The sequence below is a fragment of the Pogona vitticeps genome, chromosome 11 (genome assembly GCF_051106095.1).
Source record: "Pogona vitticeps strain Pit_001003342236 chromosome 11, PviZW2.1, whole genome shotgun sequence".
Lineage (NCBI taxonomy): Eukaryota > Metazoa > Chordata > Lepidosauria > Squamata > Agamidae > Pogona > Pogona vitticeps.
Genome location: NC_135793.1, coordinates 9,100,291 through 9,119,267, shown reverse-complemented (window position 1 = coordinate 9,119,267; position 18,977 = coordinate 9,100,291). Strand labels below are relative to the sequence as shown.

The 18,977-nt window shown below is 42.1% G+C and overlaps 1 protein-coding gene across 5 annotated transcripts in view; it reads right to left on the bottom strand.

Moving 5' to 3' along the window:
* Positions 1-6,765: 6,765 nt before the first annotated feature.
* Positions 6,766-18,977, bottom strand: part of NHSL2 (NHS like 2) — a 100,666-nt gene continuing 88,454 nt past the window's right edge. For 3 of the 5 annotated variants that reach the window (XM_078380750.1, XM_078380747.1, XM_020804651.3), the window contains exons 7-8: positions 14,078-14,210; positions 6,766-12,433 (exon numbers count right to left, since the gene is read on the bottom strand). In XM_078380750.1, the coding sequence (XP_078236876.1) occupies positions 12,130-12,433; positions 14,078-14,210 (437 nt within the window). In that variant the 3' untranslated portion in view covers positions 6,766-12,129. Of the gene's footprint in view, positions 13,476-14,077; positions 14,211-18,977 lie in introns of all 5 variants that reach the window. The other 2 variants (XM_078380748.1, XM_078380749.1) reach the window with 2 other exon arrangements.

Below are 18,977 nucleotides of genomic sequence, written 5' to 3'. Positions count from 1 at the left end.
TTCTTTCTTTCTTTCTTTCTTTCTTTCTTTCTTTCTTTCTTTCCTTCTTCCATCCATCCTTCCATCCTTCCATCCATCCTTCCATCCTTCCATCCATCCATCCTTCCTTCCTTCCTTCCTTCCTTCCTTCCTTTCCTTCCTTCCTTCCTTCCTTCCTTCCTTCCTTCCTTCCTTCCTTCCTTCCTTCCTTCCTTCCTTCCTTCCTTCCTTCCTTCCTTCCTTCCTTCCTTCCTTCCTTCCCTCCCTCCCTCCCTCCCACTGGAAAAAGAAAAGCCCTTCACATTCATTCTTTTGCCCCCCCCCCCCAAGGAACAAATTATACATTCATGTTTCTTCAGAAATACCTAACAATGCTACTGGATTGAACATCCCACCCATTTTCTACTTTCAGGAACAGCTGGTGTTCCCCCTTATGGCTTGGCAGAGTCTTATGTACCACACTAAAAAATCTGGTAGGGTTGAGAGGAGGAGGAGGAGGTTGGTTAAGTCTAGCCACAGACATGGCTGTCAAAAGCTGCCAGAATCTTTGCGGGGGGAAAATGAAATGAATGAATAAAACTTTTTTTTTAATTGAAAGAAATAAATCCTGTTCAAAACTAAGCCTGAGCGAGCATGCACAGCCCGAAAGAACAAGCCAGATTTGCACCCGTAGTGCTTGTCTTATCCTGATATATGCACCTACACTCTTCAGCGGGATCAAAAGGAAACACGGCTGCCAAGGGACAAAGATCAATCGAAAAAGCAGACATTAAACTATCACGCAAAGTTTCAGAATATACTCATATTTCAAATGGCAGGTTTGGAAATTTGGGGTGGGTGAGTGTCACACTCAGCACTGAGCAGCATATGGAAACAACAGTCTCTAAGAACACAACCATGTATCTTTGGAAGAGGTAGCCGTGTTAGTCTGTGCATGGCCCTCTCTCACCATCTTCAACCCCTCTTTTTCTTCTCTCTCTCTTCTCTCTCCCCCCCCTCCCCAACCTCTCATCTCCATTCAGACCTAGTGTCTCTTTTCTATCTTCCCAAAGTGGTTTTACAAGGGGACGGCAAAACAAAAATGGGCCCAGTTACTGCATGTAACCCATGAATGTGAACTGATATTTTCGTCTGCCTTTCGTTTGGTTTCATTCTGTCTCTTCGTGGCTGATGAAGTGGACGTGTCAAAGGAAGCTTACATTAAAATAGGATGGTTGGTCTTTAAGGGGCCACAACGTTTTTGTCTTTTTGTTTTGTTTTGTTTCTTTTGGATTTTGCCTGATGAACCTGTCCACCAAGACAGAAGTACAAAGACTAATAATCCCTTAGAAAAATTTAGGCTGCACTCTTACCTCCATCAGGTTAGGGATTAGTCTATCAACCCCAGGGCTTTGAATCCAACCCCTATGCATTCCCCTTAAATTTAGCAGGAATGCAGATACAGTATGCATTCAAGAAAATTCAGGACATAAAGATTCTCCGCCAACATCATCAAATTCTTTTTGGGTTGGCAGGGCAGCAGGATTGTTAACACTTGTTCTTGCTCCTGCCCCTGGAATTTTGGAAAACCCACATGGTTCAGGTTTATAAATCGTCGTCTTCCCAGACTGTAAATATAAAGTAAAACTGAATTACACCACTCACAATCCTAAGCTGTAAAAAAGAACAGCCAAGAAGTTGTACGTGAAATCAGTGAGGGTGGCCCATAGCTCAGACATCTCCTATGTTTTCATCCTATGAGTCTCCAGGGTTAGGCATCAACAAGGGCAACCCTAAGAAATTACAAAGCAAACCTCTCTCTCCAGAAAATTAAATGTGCCATCCTGTTGCTGTGTCAGAGTGAGGCAGCTCATGGCTAGCTTTGCTGCTGGACTCCAACTCCCATCCGACTTGCTTGGTGTAGCTCAGGAGGAAGGAATGACTGAGTTTACAATCCAGCTACGTCTGGGAGGTTAATTGGTTTCCCACTCTGGTGCATGGCTAAGATAATGAGCAGAATAAGGTCACGTTCTTGGGAAATCTGGCAGTGCCACCTACTGATCTAATATCTTTGATGTCCCTCCCTCTGCCCATTCTTTTAAATAAATATTTGAAGGTACATGTCAACTGTAGGTTCTGTCCTCAACTTGTTATATTGAATCTGGATCATGGCTCTGAAATTAATGGCTAAAAGTTCATTCATGGCTCTAATGATTGTTGTTGTTGTTGTTTTTGTAGAAATTAATTCAGCATTCATCATTTTAAGCCTCCAGAATCTCCAGGTTTCAGTCCTGGGGGATGTTGGGAATATGCATCTGTGTACATCTCCCCAGCATTCCCCAGGGTGGAAATCCCGGAGATTAGAGAAGGCAACCCACATTTGTGGATGTGCAGCACAAATTTTGTTTAGAGCAATTTCTGGGCATGAAGTAATCTACTTCACTGTGATGTGACAGGCAGCAAGAGGCAACTTGCATTAGTGCAGAACTGTGGTTCCTCATGCACACACACCTTTACCTTTCTTTTTGCTAGCTGAAATGCTGTTGTGGAGTTATGCAAAAAATGTAACTTTTAGAGGTGAATTGCTATAAGAAATGCTCCACAGACCTTATCTGTGGTATGCTCGGTTGTATAACTCAATATGCAACAGATAATGTCGAAGTTTTCTTCACTTCACACCAATTCAGTTCCAAAAGTTATGCTGTTTGTGTAACTACACAACGGGATACAGCCACTGTCTCTTTCATAGGCTCGTCTTTCTGTTACCTGCCATTGCCTTTCATACGGACACCCCAAGACCGACCTAAGCAAAGCCTCCTTCTGGAAGCGATCATGTCACAAAGAGGAAGAGGGGACGCTGGCAGGTCCTTTCCACTTCACCCTCACTGCTGGCCTTCTCTGTGTAGAGGAGCGGCAGAAAAGATACACACAAAGAAGCGGGTCTTTTATAGGTACCATTTTGTACAATTTCCAATCTCTTTGGAAAAGCAAGGGAGCGGGAGCAGACGTGTGGGGGAGGGGATTCATCCCAAAATCAATGAAGTGTGGACATTTTTATGATACATTTTCTCTTCACGTCTCAGCCAGGATGTTAATTACAGCCCTAATTGTTCAAATCCATGGCAACGGATGGAGGAATATGTAATTAAAGCCAAGCAAGCGATGGAGTCAACTAGAGCCAAATGCATTTTAGAACAGAATCCAGTTCATCTAAGCAGGTAACACCTCCTTCCCCCCCCCCCCCAAGAGACAAAGGACTATTAATAGAAAGGAGCTTGGCTGTTTCAGAGGATGACATGGCCTTTGGAGCGTTCTGCACAGTCAGAAGAGATGCTCCGCAAAGGTAAAAAAGAGAATGGAAGGATCTCCTGCCAGGATCAGCTTCAGCCTCCCTCCAGGGCTGTGAGGGCATTTCTGGAAACATGTTAATGAAAAGAAGAAGAAACTGACTGGACCAAAAGACTAAATGGAAGACTTTATAATGAAGAACTCCAGTAATATTTGCCAGTACCACAAAAGTAGATTCTATGCCAGCCATGCCCAGGAGAAGCAGTGCAAGACAATCCACTATTGCCTCTTTTTAGAATGAAGCATCAATACATGTAGTGAATAAGCAGCATCAGTGTGTGCAGAATGGACGAGTCAGACAGACATTTTTCTCTTGTCTTTTCTAGAGATACAAGCAGATTGGTACTCTTAGGCACCCTTTCTTCTTTTTGCAGATGTCATTTTCATTCTCTTTTTGTTCCCCCATCTTGTCTAGAGCAGTGTTTCCCAAACTGGGGGTCATGACCCCCCCCAAGGGGGTTGCAAAGTATCTTCCGGAAGGTGTCACAGGTCTCCTTATCTGTGTCATGGCCCTTGTTAAATAATTTCTTCCTTGACCTTTCCGAGTGGGATGTACAGCCAGTATGTGTGTGTATGCAAGAGGAATAGGCTCTTTAGGAAGAAAAGAAGCTTGTATTTTCAGTGGAGTGACATATAAAGGAGACACTAATGGTTGGAATGGTGATTTTTGCTGGGAATTGACATCATACCATTTGAAAGATTTACTGCCCTTGAATATAGAACAAACTGTTGAAAGATGCAGGTTTTGTGGTTGATTGGCCTCGCATTCACAGCATTCCTTTTTGCCACATTCAAACATTTTCTATTTCAAGTTCTTTCCATTCTTTTTGTGAAGACCTTGGCAACTTTTGGAAAGTTCTTATTTGAAAAAAACAAGCAAACACCATTCTCACCCCCCGATAATTGCTAATTGGAAAAAGACAAGTATTTAACTCCTTGACCTCTTCAAAAGTGGTCCCGGGCCCATGAGGTTCGTTGCAAATACAGTGGGGTCTCTACTTAAGAACGTCCCTACTTAAGAACAATCCAACTTAAGAACAGCTCCATTTGCTAAATTTTGCTTCTACTTGAGAACAGAAATCCAAGATAAGAACAGGAAAAAAACCTTTCCTGCTCTTTTTTTAACCTTAGGTCATCTTATGTTAAAAAAAAAATTCTCCCCATAGTGGTAGAGTACGTATTAACCAGCTTTGGTTAATGTACGAACACACCTCTACATAACAAAAAAACAGCCAGAACGGATTAATTGGTTTTCAGTCCATTCCTATGGGAAATTTTGCTTCAACTTAAGAACATTTCAACTTAAGAATACCATTCCAAAATGGATTAAGTTCTTAAGTAGAGGTTCCACTGTAGTTTCTATGGACGGAAAAGAGCAGATACGGATTAAATGGTTTTCAATGCATTCCTATGGGAAATGCAGATTCAACATAAGAACTTTTCAACTTGAGAACCACCTTCCAATACGGATTAAGTTCTTAAGTAGAGACCCCACTGTAATTAAAAACATATTCTCTCTCTCTCTCTCTCTCTCTCTCTCACACACACACACACACACACACACACACACACACACACACAGAGAGAGAGAGAGAGAGAGAGAGAGAGAGAGAGAGAGGTACCCCACAGTTAAACTGGTTTGGTGCCACTTGCACTGCTATAGATCAAGGAAGCCACTGGGATTCTTGAGCAAAGAATTCTAGGTACTTTTATAAATTCTGAATGACAGGATTCTATAGGACGGAGGCATGACAGTTAAAATAGTATGAAACTGAGATGGCTGCGCAGTATAGACACACTCCTGGTTAATTTCTGCAGGGCACCATGCTCAGTCTCTCGCAACAAGCCAAGGAGAATGATGACAATTTATAAAGCACCATCTCTGGTACATCACTCCCAGTGCTGCTGACATTCCCAAGCGAAAGGGAGACGCATTTTCAAATCCCATACAGTCTTCCTGCCTGGCTTGTAAAAGGGAATGATGGATTGTGTGGAAATCCCGGAATTCCTTTGGACAGAACATGAGAAACAACCTTCCCGGCCAGTTTTGGGACCACATTTCATTTCCTAAAGTGTGTTTCACCCATCGTTGCCTCTCTGTTGGGTTTTGCATCAGCCTAGTTCTTCCAAAGGATCGGCAGAGTTTTCTCGAGCACAGCTGCCACTTTGCTGACCCAACTGACAGATGAAGGACCATTTTGGAGAAAATTGCTCACTGAAATCCTGTTGCAGTTGGCATAGCATAAAGTTACGCCTGCAGAAATTCACAAGGTATAACGCCTAGGCCGTCTCTATGTCTAATTATGCAACGTATCGTGCCATTGACAGCACAGTCAACCTTGCAGTTGACCGTGTAACCAGCTGCACAACCAGCCACGCTGACTGCACAGCTGTGTTTGTGGAACTGTTTTCTAAATAAGACTTCCATCTTGGCATAAATTTCACAATTGCTTGAGCAACTTCAAGTTATGCCCGCCTAGCTATACAACAGGATTGCAGCCAACATGTGCAAACATCAGGAAGGCTTTCTTAGACCATTAAAAGAAAAGTGGCTATCCCAAAGCCATTTTTTTTTCAGGCTGCTATGAAAGACAGAAGGAGCTTGGATAAGAGCTTGCTAATTTTTCTTTTTTGGAGAATAGCTTCCACAACTATTCAGATCTCAAGGTGATGGTTGTCTTTGGTTTTGAGTTGGGAGCCCAAAGGGGGTCTGCTCTTCAGTGCATGTGTGTGATTCATAAACATCAGGGTGCAAACTGGTGGCTATTCCATCTCTTCTTTCAGCAGTCCAGCAATGCAAAAAATAAATAAATCATACACAAGCATTTCTGATGCAATTGGGTCCGACCAAAGGAACACTTTCCTCTGTGTTTGAATGGTTTTTGACTTTGAAGCAAACTAACTCAGTTGAATGGGACTTGCTTTCAAGTTTAGAGAATCCTAGGATCATTGTTTTCAGGGAACAAATCAGCTGTACCCCAAAAGCATACAGCAGAATATTTTACAAATCTGCTCTGTGGTTACTACTTATGCTCACCTGTACTGAGTAAAAATTTTATTTAGGAATTTAGCATTTGAGAAAGATTGAAGAATACCAGCACTTTACAGAGATGATTACTATATTTTTCTATATGTCATTTCTGTATTCCAGCACACTGATAACTAAAGTGTTATTCACCAAGTCATGCTTTTAAAACAGCTGTAAAACAGCAGTATAGCAAAACCAACTCACATTCCTGCTTTCCCTCATGTTCCCTTTAAAACAGCCTCTCTTGACCTGGTGTCTTCCAGAGCTGATGAAGCCACAACTCCCATCATTAGTGTGGATTATGAGAGCTAGAGTCCAATTATTCTGGTAGATGCTGTCCTGGAGAAAAGTGCTTTATAGCAAGGTTTGTGTTAGTGGTTGGAAACGAAGAGTTTTGCAGAAGGAAAACTAATAAGATCCTTGAGGCACGGTTATTTCTGGAAACTACGCAAGATTCAGAAATATTTTAATGCTAATGTTGTACATTCAAACACATCAGCCCTCTGTAAAGCCAGAAACAGCGAAATAAGCCCTATGCCAACCATCCATGAGATTGGATATAGTGGGACCGAATACACTGAATTTCATACAATTTGAATAGATATAATAAGATTCATACAAAACTAAGCCCTGCATACATATATATTATTTATAGATATATTTTCAGAAAACACACACATACATACATACACACCCTGTTTCGCAATTCATAAATGGTTAAGTTGGCCACTGTCCCTTGTTAGCAGGCTACAATAGGTACTACCCTGTTTCACTGAGAGCTTGGGAAAGTTATTTCTTTGGACTACAATCCCCAGAATACCACAGCCCAAGCTGGATGGAGGACTGTGATTCAAAACTGGTACTTCTCCAAACTCTGGTTCCATTGGGGGCACTTTTTGGTAATCATAAAAGTCAGTCAAATAAGTTGAGCAACGCGATTCTCCACCCATCATAGCTAGCCGCTGTGTGTGACGTGTCCTGAGATGCACAAGGGCTGGGCTGTTCAGAGACAACTCTAAACCATAGTCTGAACATCCTTAAGCAACCTGGCTCTCTCCAGTTCCCATCATCCTCAGTCAATGGCAAAAGTCGGCTGGAAGTGATGGGACTGTAGTCCAGTAGATCTGGATGACATGACAAGGCAGGTCATGTCATCCAGGATGAATACAGCTTGAGCAGAAATTCAATCCAGATTGAGCAAAAGTCAGAAACTGAAAAAAATATATATGTATGATGTTTTGGAATTACAAACTACCAAACCCAAGTTAGTTTGAAGTAACCTGAGAGTTACAGTCAGAAAGACAAATTTTGGTCCTGCCCAAAAGCTATCGTAGTTGGAAGCTTTCTTTCTGAACAGGAAGCTCGGCAGAGCTAGTTGAGATTCAAAGCCACCCAAGTTGAGGCCTTTCTCTGATACGGCATATTTAGGTTTCTGTAGCCTGTCAGGTAGAACTCCCAGGATGGACAATGATGGCATCCGTAGTCCAAGAAATCTGAAAATCTAATTCCTCACACTCTGCTTTACATTAATTACATCTAATTTTTGCATGGTTAATCTTAAGTCTACTCTGTTGAAACAAGCCAGACACACAGTTTGAAGTTGGCTTGTTTCCACTAACGGTAGAAAAGATTAACCGCAGGCGGATGGAATACAGAGAGTTTGACAAACTGTGGTGAATCTAAATTGATGGGAATCACTACCACCCTTCTTTTTTGAATGGAAACGGGGTGGGAGACTGCAAAGGTCTGAAGTTTTCTGTGGCTTGTTCTTGTAACGCTAGACTGTGGTTTGGTGTTACATCTGAATCACTTTGCTGTGAGACCTTGGTTTCCCGAAAGGAGATAAATATCGAGAGAGAACCTGAGTTTCAGTGGCTAGCCACAGGAGGGGAGATCCATTTCCACAAAAATAAGGCAGAAGTGGAAAGGGAGTCTAGAAATGTTTGTCTGTAAGCACTGCGCGCTACAGCTTCATAGCCTCTTCCTTTTCTCATCAAACTATAACCTTGTGAGGGGGAAACACAGGAAACTACAATTCCGAGGGTTCTTGAGAGACGTCATGCCATTTTAATCCTAAACTGATGCACGTGGTAAAGAGGGAAATATAAAAAGTAATATTAGTTCATGATTTAAAAAAACCCCAAAAAACAGTCCCTTTGAACCTCCAAAGGTCAATTTTCTTAGGTTAAAAATGTGGAGCAGGTGCTGGGGGTGGTGACACAAAATATGACAAAATTTGCCTCATATTCTCTAAAGGGCACAAATTGACTTTCTGAGTCACAATTTGTCAATAATACACATTCTATTATTGTGTGGGGGTACTTGAGGGGGGTCTATGGGTGCTGAAGATGCTCATCTCTATCAAGGCACAAAATCTCCAGGGCCAATAAAGCAAAAATATCTACTGAAATGCACGTTTCGGGCCTGTTTTATTGGCATAACTCCATATCAACAAACATGGAAGCTGCCGTTTTGTGTGGCAATTAAAGATGAAGCAAGCAAGCAAGAAAAACAAACCAAATATTTTCAGCAATTCCACACTATGACAGTTCCCTTGATTGTTTCGTGGCCGTGGCTGGAATAACAAGCTGGCTAAAATCCATAATGAAAGGATGCTTTTTCAGCATTTCCCCAATCAAAACTCCTTTAATAATCACAGTAAAAAATAATTGTTCCCAGCTTCCTTTGTGATGAATGCACCTCTCAGATGTTTTCACAAACAAAAAACAGGAAGAATGTGTTGCCCTTCCTGTTTTCATTCAAACATTTGTAAAATAAAAAAAAGATATGCTTTTTACAAAAACAGATCATCCTTCCTTTACAGCCCCGAAATCATGGAAGGTGTGTGAGCAAAGAAAGAGGGACTTCTTAATTTTCTGATGCTCCCCTTTAGCCACAAGGTTATGTGGAAGGAGCAAGGTTAGTGTTGTTATGAAATTAAGTACAGTAACTGTGCGTTGGAATATATTATAGCTTCAGTACAATTGAAGGAAACAATCAGGAGCAGAAGCTTGCAGGATTCAATAGGCCCCTTTCTTCACTAAATTGAGCCCTGATTCTATTCCGGTATTCATAGCATGAGAAAAATTATTTGTTGCAAGAGGGCTGCATTGACTTCCCCATGTTCATGAGTGGGCTATGACGGTGGATTTTTTTACTGATGAGATTTAAAGATCGCTGAGTTTAAAAAAAGAAGAATCTGAAAAGAGGCAACCTTCCGGAGCCCTGCAGGATTTCTCATCGGGCTGTGAGAACTCCTGCAAGACTTTAAAGCTTCCCAGTTTGTAAGATTTTAGTGATCTAATAAAAGTATTGCCCACCTGTCTTTCAGGTTGTGTATGAGGACCATATTCCCCCCCCCCCTTTTAAAGGAAAAAATTTCTACAGCAGGTCAGCTGTGAACATAGAAAGAAACTGTGAGTATTCAGAATATCTGGAGAAGAAAACAAAAGGGGGTGGGAAAAGCAGGAGATGCTTGTTTCAGAACAAACAAACAAAAAACCATCTATCCTGCTGCATATTATCAAACACCTAACTTTGCCCCATCCCAGCATACGTAAAGAATGTGTCGCTCCTTCCGGCTCCTGTTGCCATCAGCTTTGTCAATTAGAGAGCAGCCGCTAAAGCAGGCCAGATCAGGAGCAGCGCTTTGTAGCAGGATTGTCTTTGCATTTTTTAAAAAAAACAAAAACCAACATATACTGTATATTTTTTCTGGTTTCCTTGCCTTATGCCCATTCAGCAAAATGTATCACACCCATTGTGTTGGTGGGAGGCAATGAGCAGAGAATAGAGACCATAATGAACTGCCAAGGGACAAAGTGCAGAGCACAAGGAAGGCAGAAACTGGACACATCTCTATGTCATCACAACTAGTGGTGAAGGCTTCTGGGCGTTGTAGATTTACGAACACCTGGAAACCCAAGATTGGGAACCACTGCATTAAACAGAGGCAGTCAGCCCCCTTGCATTTCAACATTCTGCACTGGCAATAAAAAACCTTCGAGGAAAGGGGGTGGATTTATTGTTGTTACTGATGTATTAACAAGCTGCCAGAATGTTCCAGAATTAAAATGTGATGACTATTCTGCAGCTTGCATCATTTTGCATTTATCTTTGTGGGCAGCAAACAAGTTTCAGGATTTCTTTTGCAAGGAGGGGGGTGGGCAGGCCTCTATGGATCATTCATAGACTCAGATGAGTGTGGTTGTCATCATAACAACTCAGGAACACAGGATGGGGCACTGGACCAAGGCAGAGTGCACGGGGCTAAAAGACCATGCCCAGAACATTTGTACAGTTGTAGCTTCCACTAATTTAATTAGGAACACCTAATTAGGGAAGAGACGTGGCATCCCCTTTCAGCTTGAGGGCTAAAATAAATTTAAGAGAAGTTCTGAGTGGTTGCATTGCCCAACAAAAATTATCAGTATATTTTCGCTTAAAACTCTCCGTGCTAACAACTAAGTCTTAAGAGAGAGAATTTCAACCTTTTAGAATTTTTTTTAACAAAATCCTCCAAAACGTACGAGTTAGAAAACCACCTAGTGGTGGTATCGTAAGGATGAGGATGTAGCTTAAAGAGAACTTAAAATGGTCAGAGACAGCCCAGGACCTGAAGGATTATAGGCATTCTAGAAATATTTGGAATACAATTTCACAGAGGGGAAGGATCCTGACAAAGTTGGCCTGCTCCAGTCATCACATTTAGCTTCAAGCTTTGCTTTCTTTTTTCCCATAAGAAGATTCAACCACCACTGATTTTAGGACAGGTAGAGTTCAAGCACAGGTTCAGAATTCAAGATGGTGCCCAGCCATCAGCCTCTTAGTCTAAGTCTTAGGTCTGTGAAGAGTTCCAAAGATACAGTACCATGTGCTTTGATTTCTTGTGGAATTATGAGGATTCCTGGACATTTAAAATTTTGTTGGTTCCATTTTGTTGGTCTAAGATTTCCCATCCCACTAAGAGGGAGGCAGACACCTCAAGTAGTAAAATGGTGGCCCTCTTCTGTGGAGACTCTAAGACGCCATCTTGAATAGTGAGCTTGGTGCATGACAACTTGAACACCTTCTCTGCCTTTTACTCTCTTCTTCCTAAGTGACCAGCTTGCAACCTCTTAAAAGGTTTACAGTTTGAAAAGAGACAATCAAGGGAAGAAGGGCTAAGCAAATTCTGAGGGGAAAATATAAAAAAAAAACAATAAACAAAAACATAAGCCACAACAGACATGTATTGTATGCTAGAAAGACTGAAATTACTACATGCCAAAAATTCTGAACAGTTCTAACTAAGCTAGCTTTGCTGCACAGAGGAAATCAAAAGAGGTGGGTCTCTAATCTGTACACCTGGAAAGTAGAAAGAGAAAAAAGAGAGAGAGAGAGGGAGAGAGAGAGAGAAGTATTTCACTCCTCATGCGATCGGGGGAAGGTGCGAGGCCACATATGACACCAACCCGTAATAGCCCTGCTTAAGACACATCCATGTCTTGGGCTCCTCTTCCAACACAGAAAAGCAAAAATAAAGCTTCGTTCCTTAAAAGCAAAGATGCAGGGCTGATCCCAAAGGAAGATGGGTGTGCTCAACATTTAAGACACTTTTCTTGAAATAGGAGTCTCTTCCCCCACACCCTGCCCAATTCACTGTCCCAATTAAAACCCGCGAAAGGTTTGGCGGATGCTGACAAGTTCAATGACGATGCTGAGGACCCAAGAGAGAAGCTCATCCTGACCGTCAGCCTGGAGGGAGGGATACAGGGCCTAGTGCGAAGAAGAGACAGAGAAATCCCAACATGTGCTCATGGCTGAGCCTTCTGGCCTTGGATTGCCCCGTCTACAGTAAACTCAGTCATGACCCTCCGAGCCAAAGGGTTGGTCGTCTTGAGAAGTTCGGCTGCCGAGGTTCGGATGCCAGTGGCACCCTTACCCCCTTTTTTCTGAAGAAGAGCCTTAAAGTCTTCATTCCGACTGGAGGTTCTTGTGTTTCCCGGAGGACACTCATTGATCAGGGGGCCCGTTGTATTCTTTGAGGGCACCTGGGAATTCTGCCGGTTGCCAAAGGTATCGGCGGGTTCCTTCCACCCCAGTAACTTCCGCTTGGACCTGTAAATATATACATACACAAACAGATATAGGTATATAGAATCATGCAGAATGAGAGAAGGGGTTACTAGCCTTAGCAAGACACAGCTGGCTCAATGGAACCCAAGAGGAAAGTATGGGAGAGAGGGTGTTACATGTGATTCTACTGGGTCAAGTTATTAATCCATGAATCAATCAAGAAGAAAGCAGAATAGCAATAGACTTTTCACATCACCCTGCATCATGATTTCCCCATGTGTACATTAGACTATTGGGTGCAACATAATTATGTAGATGGAGAAAGGACAAGGCATCTCAGCAGCTTCACAAAACATCACAACATTCATTATCAATGCCTTAAAAGATATTTATAGAAGCAGCACACTTTCTGTACATTAAGTACACTTTCCAGATTACTTTCCAGATGCACAGAAAGCTAAGAGTTGTCTTTCTCCCCCGATGCTGCTGTATGATCCTCTGGCTTCAGAGTTAGTGCTGATTAGGTGATACACCACAGAACCCAAGCAGTGGTGCAGACTTCTGAGATCCCTAAATTTCATTTTCAAAACACTTGCCTGTTGCCTTTATTAGCGCTTGAGAAAGTTACTTCTTTGGGCTACAATTCCCAGAATCTTTCAGCCAGTGGTCAATGCTGCTGAGGTTTCTAGGGGCTGTATGTAGTCCAAGGAAGTATCATTTCCAAATTCTGGACCTTGTTACAAAGCTGGAGGGATTGGCATGAAAACATGTAAAAGTCTAGCGACTGGAAAAATTCATTTTCAGACTACAGTTCTCAACACACACACACACCACTCCTATCCAAAATACATGACATTTCCACTTCCTGAAATCTCATAAAAACTGGGGATGGCCTGGCTGGCCCACCAGGTCCATCCCCCAATTCCATGCTAGAGCTAAACCCCTTAATGCCCAGTGCTCTCTTCCATTTCATCTGGCTGTCATGGGAGGCAGAGAATCAAAGCCATCATCCCTCTTGAGCAACCAGCTCCATCGTGCATGGCTCCCTTCCTGGCTGTCATCCGGCAACCACTCCATTCAGCTGCTGCAGAAAGAGAGAGGGAGAGGGACAAGAAGCAGGACCATCCCGTTGCTTCAGTTAGGAAATCAGCCATTTGGTGGGTCTTCTTCTATGCTAACTGTATCTGTTCCAGCTGGTTATGACAAGAAGAACAATATCCAGTGACATTGCTGTCAATCCAGCTGCAATCATGGTGGCCGTTTAAAAAAAACTTTAAAGTGCTAAGAACTCAAGTTATTTTTCTTTTCTTTTCCCTCTTTTCCTCTCCTTCTGTGACAGTACTTTTTAGAACCATAAACTTAAAAGGTAGGAACGGTTTTATTTTGATTGAATGGTCAGTCAATCTGGAAATCTTTTCTGGGTGAACATGCTTATAAACAAACACATGCTTATAAACAAGACAACGAAACCGACACTAAACTGTTCGAGTGCAATAAAAACTCTATTGAACTTGACTTGTAATACACTTCTATAGATACTCCACGGGGATGAAGCAAAGGAGCAGGAAGAGAGACTGGGCGAAAGGGTACCCTTGCCCCATTCAAGGTAGGAAGGGGCGGGCAAACTAGAAAGGTACCAAGAGCGCATCACGCCCTGAAATGAGGTCTGCCAGGAAGATCTCCCACCTGTGAATGACAGTAAATAAATCCTCTGTAGTTCTGGAAGTCACAAAAACATCGTCATCCTCCTCAGTTATTGACTCGGCTGTTTTGTCATTGACAACGTTTTTCTCATTGGCTCTCAAGTCCACAGAGTTCCCTGAAGGAAACAAAGAGAAAATCTGGACAAAACAGCCACGGTTTCTGCCAGTGAGATTCAAGTAGTAGGAAGTAAAACTTAGTAGGGTTGGGAGACTTGCCAAAATACCAAGCTACGTAAGAAACCAGATGTATGGAGTAGAGTTTGGCTTTTTGGACCAAAACCTCCAGAACTCCCCAGCCAGGATGGAAGAGAACAAGAGCTGAAATCCAAAAAGCTACTCTTCTAAGCTCTCATATGTTGTGTGTGTGCATGTGCGTGTGTAGGCCTTTGCAGGAAAAACATATGCAACAAAGCAGGAATAAGACATGTGTATGCACTCATGCCTCAGGCCACCCTTTCCACATGCTTCTGATAAATCATAGCCATTTGTGGCTATTGCCTCCTTTGCATTATAATAGCTCATCTTTCTATCTTTCTAAACTGTACCAAAATGTCTCACACTCTCTCTAGAGATTATGAAGGGCCTTTCTGAGTGAAAAATATTAATAAATTGGAGGAGATAAAATACAGTGGTACCTTGACTTACAAAGTCTCTACTTACAAACGAATGGCTCCATTCGCAAAATTTTGCTTCGACTTGTGAACGGAACCTCGACTTACGAATGAAAAAATAAACTTTCCTGCTCTTTTTTTGACCTAAAAAAAATCTCCCTAGTATTAACTGGTTTTGCATTAGTTCCTATGGGAACTAATGCCTCTACTTGCAAACAGTGCCTCAACATAAGAACGAAAAACAGCTGGAACGGATTAAATGGTTTTCAATGCATTCCTATGGGAAATTTTGCCTTGACTTACGAACGTTTTGATGTACGAACGCCATTCCAATACATATTAAGTTCGTAAGTCAAGGTACCACTGTACTAGCATGTGCACTTGGACCCCTGCGGGTGCTGGAGAAAACCCATAAACTGCGCCTTGCCCAGTGGTCATAGATGTTTCATGTGCTCTCTCTCGGTGCTGTCTCAGCTACACCTCTCTCGCGCTGCGTGGATTAATCATTCTTATCAAGATCCAGCCAGGCTTTGATGTTGTTCACCCATGAGATCTGCCTTCCACATGTCCCATGTCTGCACCCAATCTCGCCTTCCATCACCCTTTTCAGTATATTATATTTATCATGATACATTATGTGTCTGAGATACAAGATTCTGCATTTCTTAATAATCAATTCCATTTCTGGTTTTCCTTATCCAATGAAGGAACTCATTATTCTGTCAGGCCACGGGATGCAAAGGATACAGTTGTACACCCATACTTCAAAAGTATTTTTCCGCGTATAAGACTATACTTTTCTCTAAAATCTTTAGACTAAAAATTGAGGGTCGTCTTATACACGGAAGTAAGCTGAGGAGAGAACAAAAACAAGTGGAGAGGAAAGCAGGGATCAAAGCAATCCTGCAGCACTTTGATCCATTTCCCCCCCACCCATGCTAAGCCCCACTTAGATTTCTTAATTTGGAATTTAAAAAGTGGTGGGCGTCTTATACATGGAAAAATACGGTGTTCTATGGAGCATCTCCTTCTTAATAGTCTAATTTGATCAGGTCAAAGGTCCGAGAATCCTGAGTCATCAAGCCACCTATGGATGGAAACTGAAGTAAAACTCACCTTGAGGCTGGATTAGAACAATCCTTCACCACCCACCTCGGTGCCTCCCCTTCTCATGTTCAAAGCAGCTGGTAACTACATCCCGCCACCATGTAAGTGACAAGTCCTAATTTTAGACCTCGCAGTACATTATGTTTGGAGCTAAAACAAACATAATGTACTGTGGATAGGGTATGTGAATAGAGCCTTCCTTCGCTTCCTGAGCATCTTCATTCATTCACAAACTCCATTGTGCTGTTATTGCCCAGAACCAGCCCTATCATGTGACAAACTGAGCCGGTGGCTTCAGCCGGCAGAATGCAGCAGGAAAAAAGGGCAGGTTGTCGGGACAAACAGGGCTCTGAGAATCACACCGTGGGCCTCTTCTTGCTAAGCTCAGGATGTATACATTTTAAAAAGAACTCTTTGCATTAGCCATTGCTTCTCAGCTGCTAAGTTGCTGCTGTCATTACTTCACCTAGTTCATGTTATTGTGTTGTTATTACTAAGTGGTCGGAAAAATACTGTACAGAGAAATACTTTCTGGTTCCCTCTAGTGGCCAGTTCCATAACCATTGCAAATATATAAAACTACTAAAGGCAAAACAAAATACTTCTCTAGGAGTTATAAGTGAATGGCACAAAAACCTGTAAAATTGCTTTCAAATTTTGTCTAAGGATGCCATAAAATGCCCTTTAAATGTAACTTTTGAAAGTAACTAGGCATGATTTATCCAGGTAATAGAGCTTTTACTTATTACTGCTAAAAAGTAATGTAACTACCAGTTCTGATACTTTTTATCCCAAAGTAACTAGTTAACACCATTAACCTACTTGTAACTAGTTACTCCCAAGCTCTGCCTGTTCCTTCTAAGACCAAAAATGTTCCAGAATGCAAAACTAATGAAAAGTGGGATGTAAATTGCTGAGAAAAGATGGGGAAAAAGGTGGTTGGCAAGGGTTGAGGAAAAGCTAGGGACATCTTAGAGGGAGAAGCAGGAAAATAACACTGGAAAGAAGAGGAAGGTGCAAATCTGAAAATGTTTTGGGGTTAATAGACCAATCGTCCTTCCAGCCCTACCGCTCCTAGCACCATCGATCAAAACCAATTATGCTGTTCTTTCACTTTCTCATCCTTAATAGTTTTTTTTCGTGGAAAGCAAAAAGAGAGGAGGAAGAGATGCAGAAATATAAGGACCCATGAAGAGCCCTGGTGGATCAGGCCAAGGGCCTGTCTCGTCCAGCTTCCTGTCTCTCACGGTGGCCCCACCAGATGCCTCTGGGAGCCCACGAGAGCCCACGAGGTCCCTGTCTCCTGATCCCCCTGCCCTGCATCGGGCAATTCAGAGCTACCTTCCTCTTCAGCCTGGAGATTATCCATCCCCTTCATGGCTTGTATGGAGAAGTAATACATGGAAGATATCAATGACTAGACCAGAAAAGAGGATTCCCCACACACATACATGAACTGTAATCCTCACAGTATGCTGCAGCCAGCATAGCCACTCAGCTACACTCTTTGCAAAATTCTATGAATGAAGCAGGGCAATTGCAGAGCAAACACCTCATCTAACTGACATATAACAGATACCAGTGTCACAATCAAAGGATGCATGGTTCATCTGACTGATGCTAAATGTTTTTAATTTCTAACAAAAAGCACGATTGTTCTACCCATCCATCAGATGATGACTGAATGTTGGTCTGTCTCTCTTTGCCTGCAAATGAATGAATACTGGGTACATCACACAGCACATGAGACTCAGTACAGTGCTGTGGTTACATCTCACCCTCTAACTCTCCGAGTGTTGGATTAAGATTGGGGAGACCCGGGTTCAAATCCCCACTTGGCTGTGAAACTCTCTAGAGGGCAGAGTATGGTATCTTTTGAACTTGGGGAGGGGGGCAGCAAATGCATTCGGGGGGGGTTCCATCTGAACTTTAAAAGCAGCTGTCTATGGTGCTGAACTTGTTTCGGAAATAGCATCAGGACCTTGAATCGTTTCTGTAAAGTTTGGGCTAAACTCCAGAGCAGAAGGGCCATGCTTCAGAGCCACAACAGGCTTCCACCGATTCAGGAGCTGATTCTGGCTCAGCAACTTCATTTCTCCTTATAATCTACTTCACAGCACTGCTGTAAGGGCAGAGAGGAAAGTGTGTCTTAATGAACACCAGCCTCTTTTCTACATATTTCCACGTGGCCAGCAGGTTATGTTTAAGAAAGCAGAGGGTCTGATCTCAAGGTGGGAAAGGTGCCCTCTGCTTTTTTTCATGCAAGGGCTTAATGTTCAGCAAGACTACGTACCTCATAACCCTTTGCAACTGGAGCTTCGCTATTTCTAAGCACCAATTGAGTAATCTCCTTCTTTTTGAAAGGCAAATAATGGTGACGGAAGTTATGTGAAGTTTTTTTGGGGTGGGGGTTTGGTTGCATCTCCCAGAATTCTGCTTGGGAGAATTCTGGGAGTTGCAGTCCAAAATATCTGAAAGTCTGATCCTTACATGGTTCCAAGCACTGACTTTCTCAAGCATGAATGAGGGTGCTTTTCATTGAGTCAGGCCCCTGGCTTACTGATCACAGGGTTGTATACTTAGGCAGACCGGCAGCTCTCCAGGGAGGAGGAGAGACTGAAACTGAAATTATTTATTTATTTATTTATTTATTTATTTATTTATTTATTTATTTATTTATTTATTTATTTATTTATTTATTTATTTATTTATTTATTTATTTATGCATGCCACCCACACTACCCAAAAGTCGAGTTACAAGTCATCTAGTTTGCTGCAAATGTATATTTTTGAGGTAAGGTGGGTTACATTTCAAAAGCAACATGATGTGCAGGGTCTAAGTTACTTTCCTGGTGTAAACAGCAATGTTTTCTAGCTACTTTCAAAAGAGTCTTAAGGGCATTTGAAGGCATTTTAGCAGCATTCTGACAGGAGTTTTAAAAAAAAACAATTATATGCATTTCTCTTACCAGTCCAAACTCCCTCTGTTCCAAAAAAGAATGAAAATCATCATCATCATCAACAACAACAGCAACAACAACAGGAGTAATAAGTAGTCCATCGAGTAATGCAACAAGTTACTTTTTAAATATTGTTCAGGATAGTAACAGTGGGGTTACTTTTCAAACCATGCAACAAGTAAGGAGAGCAAATTACTTAGGGTAA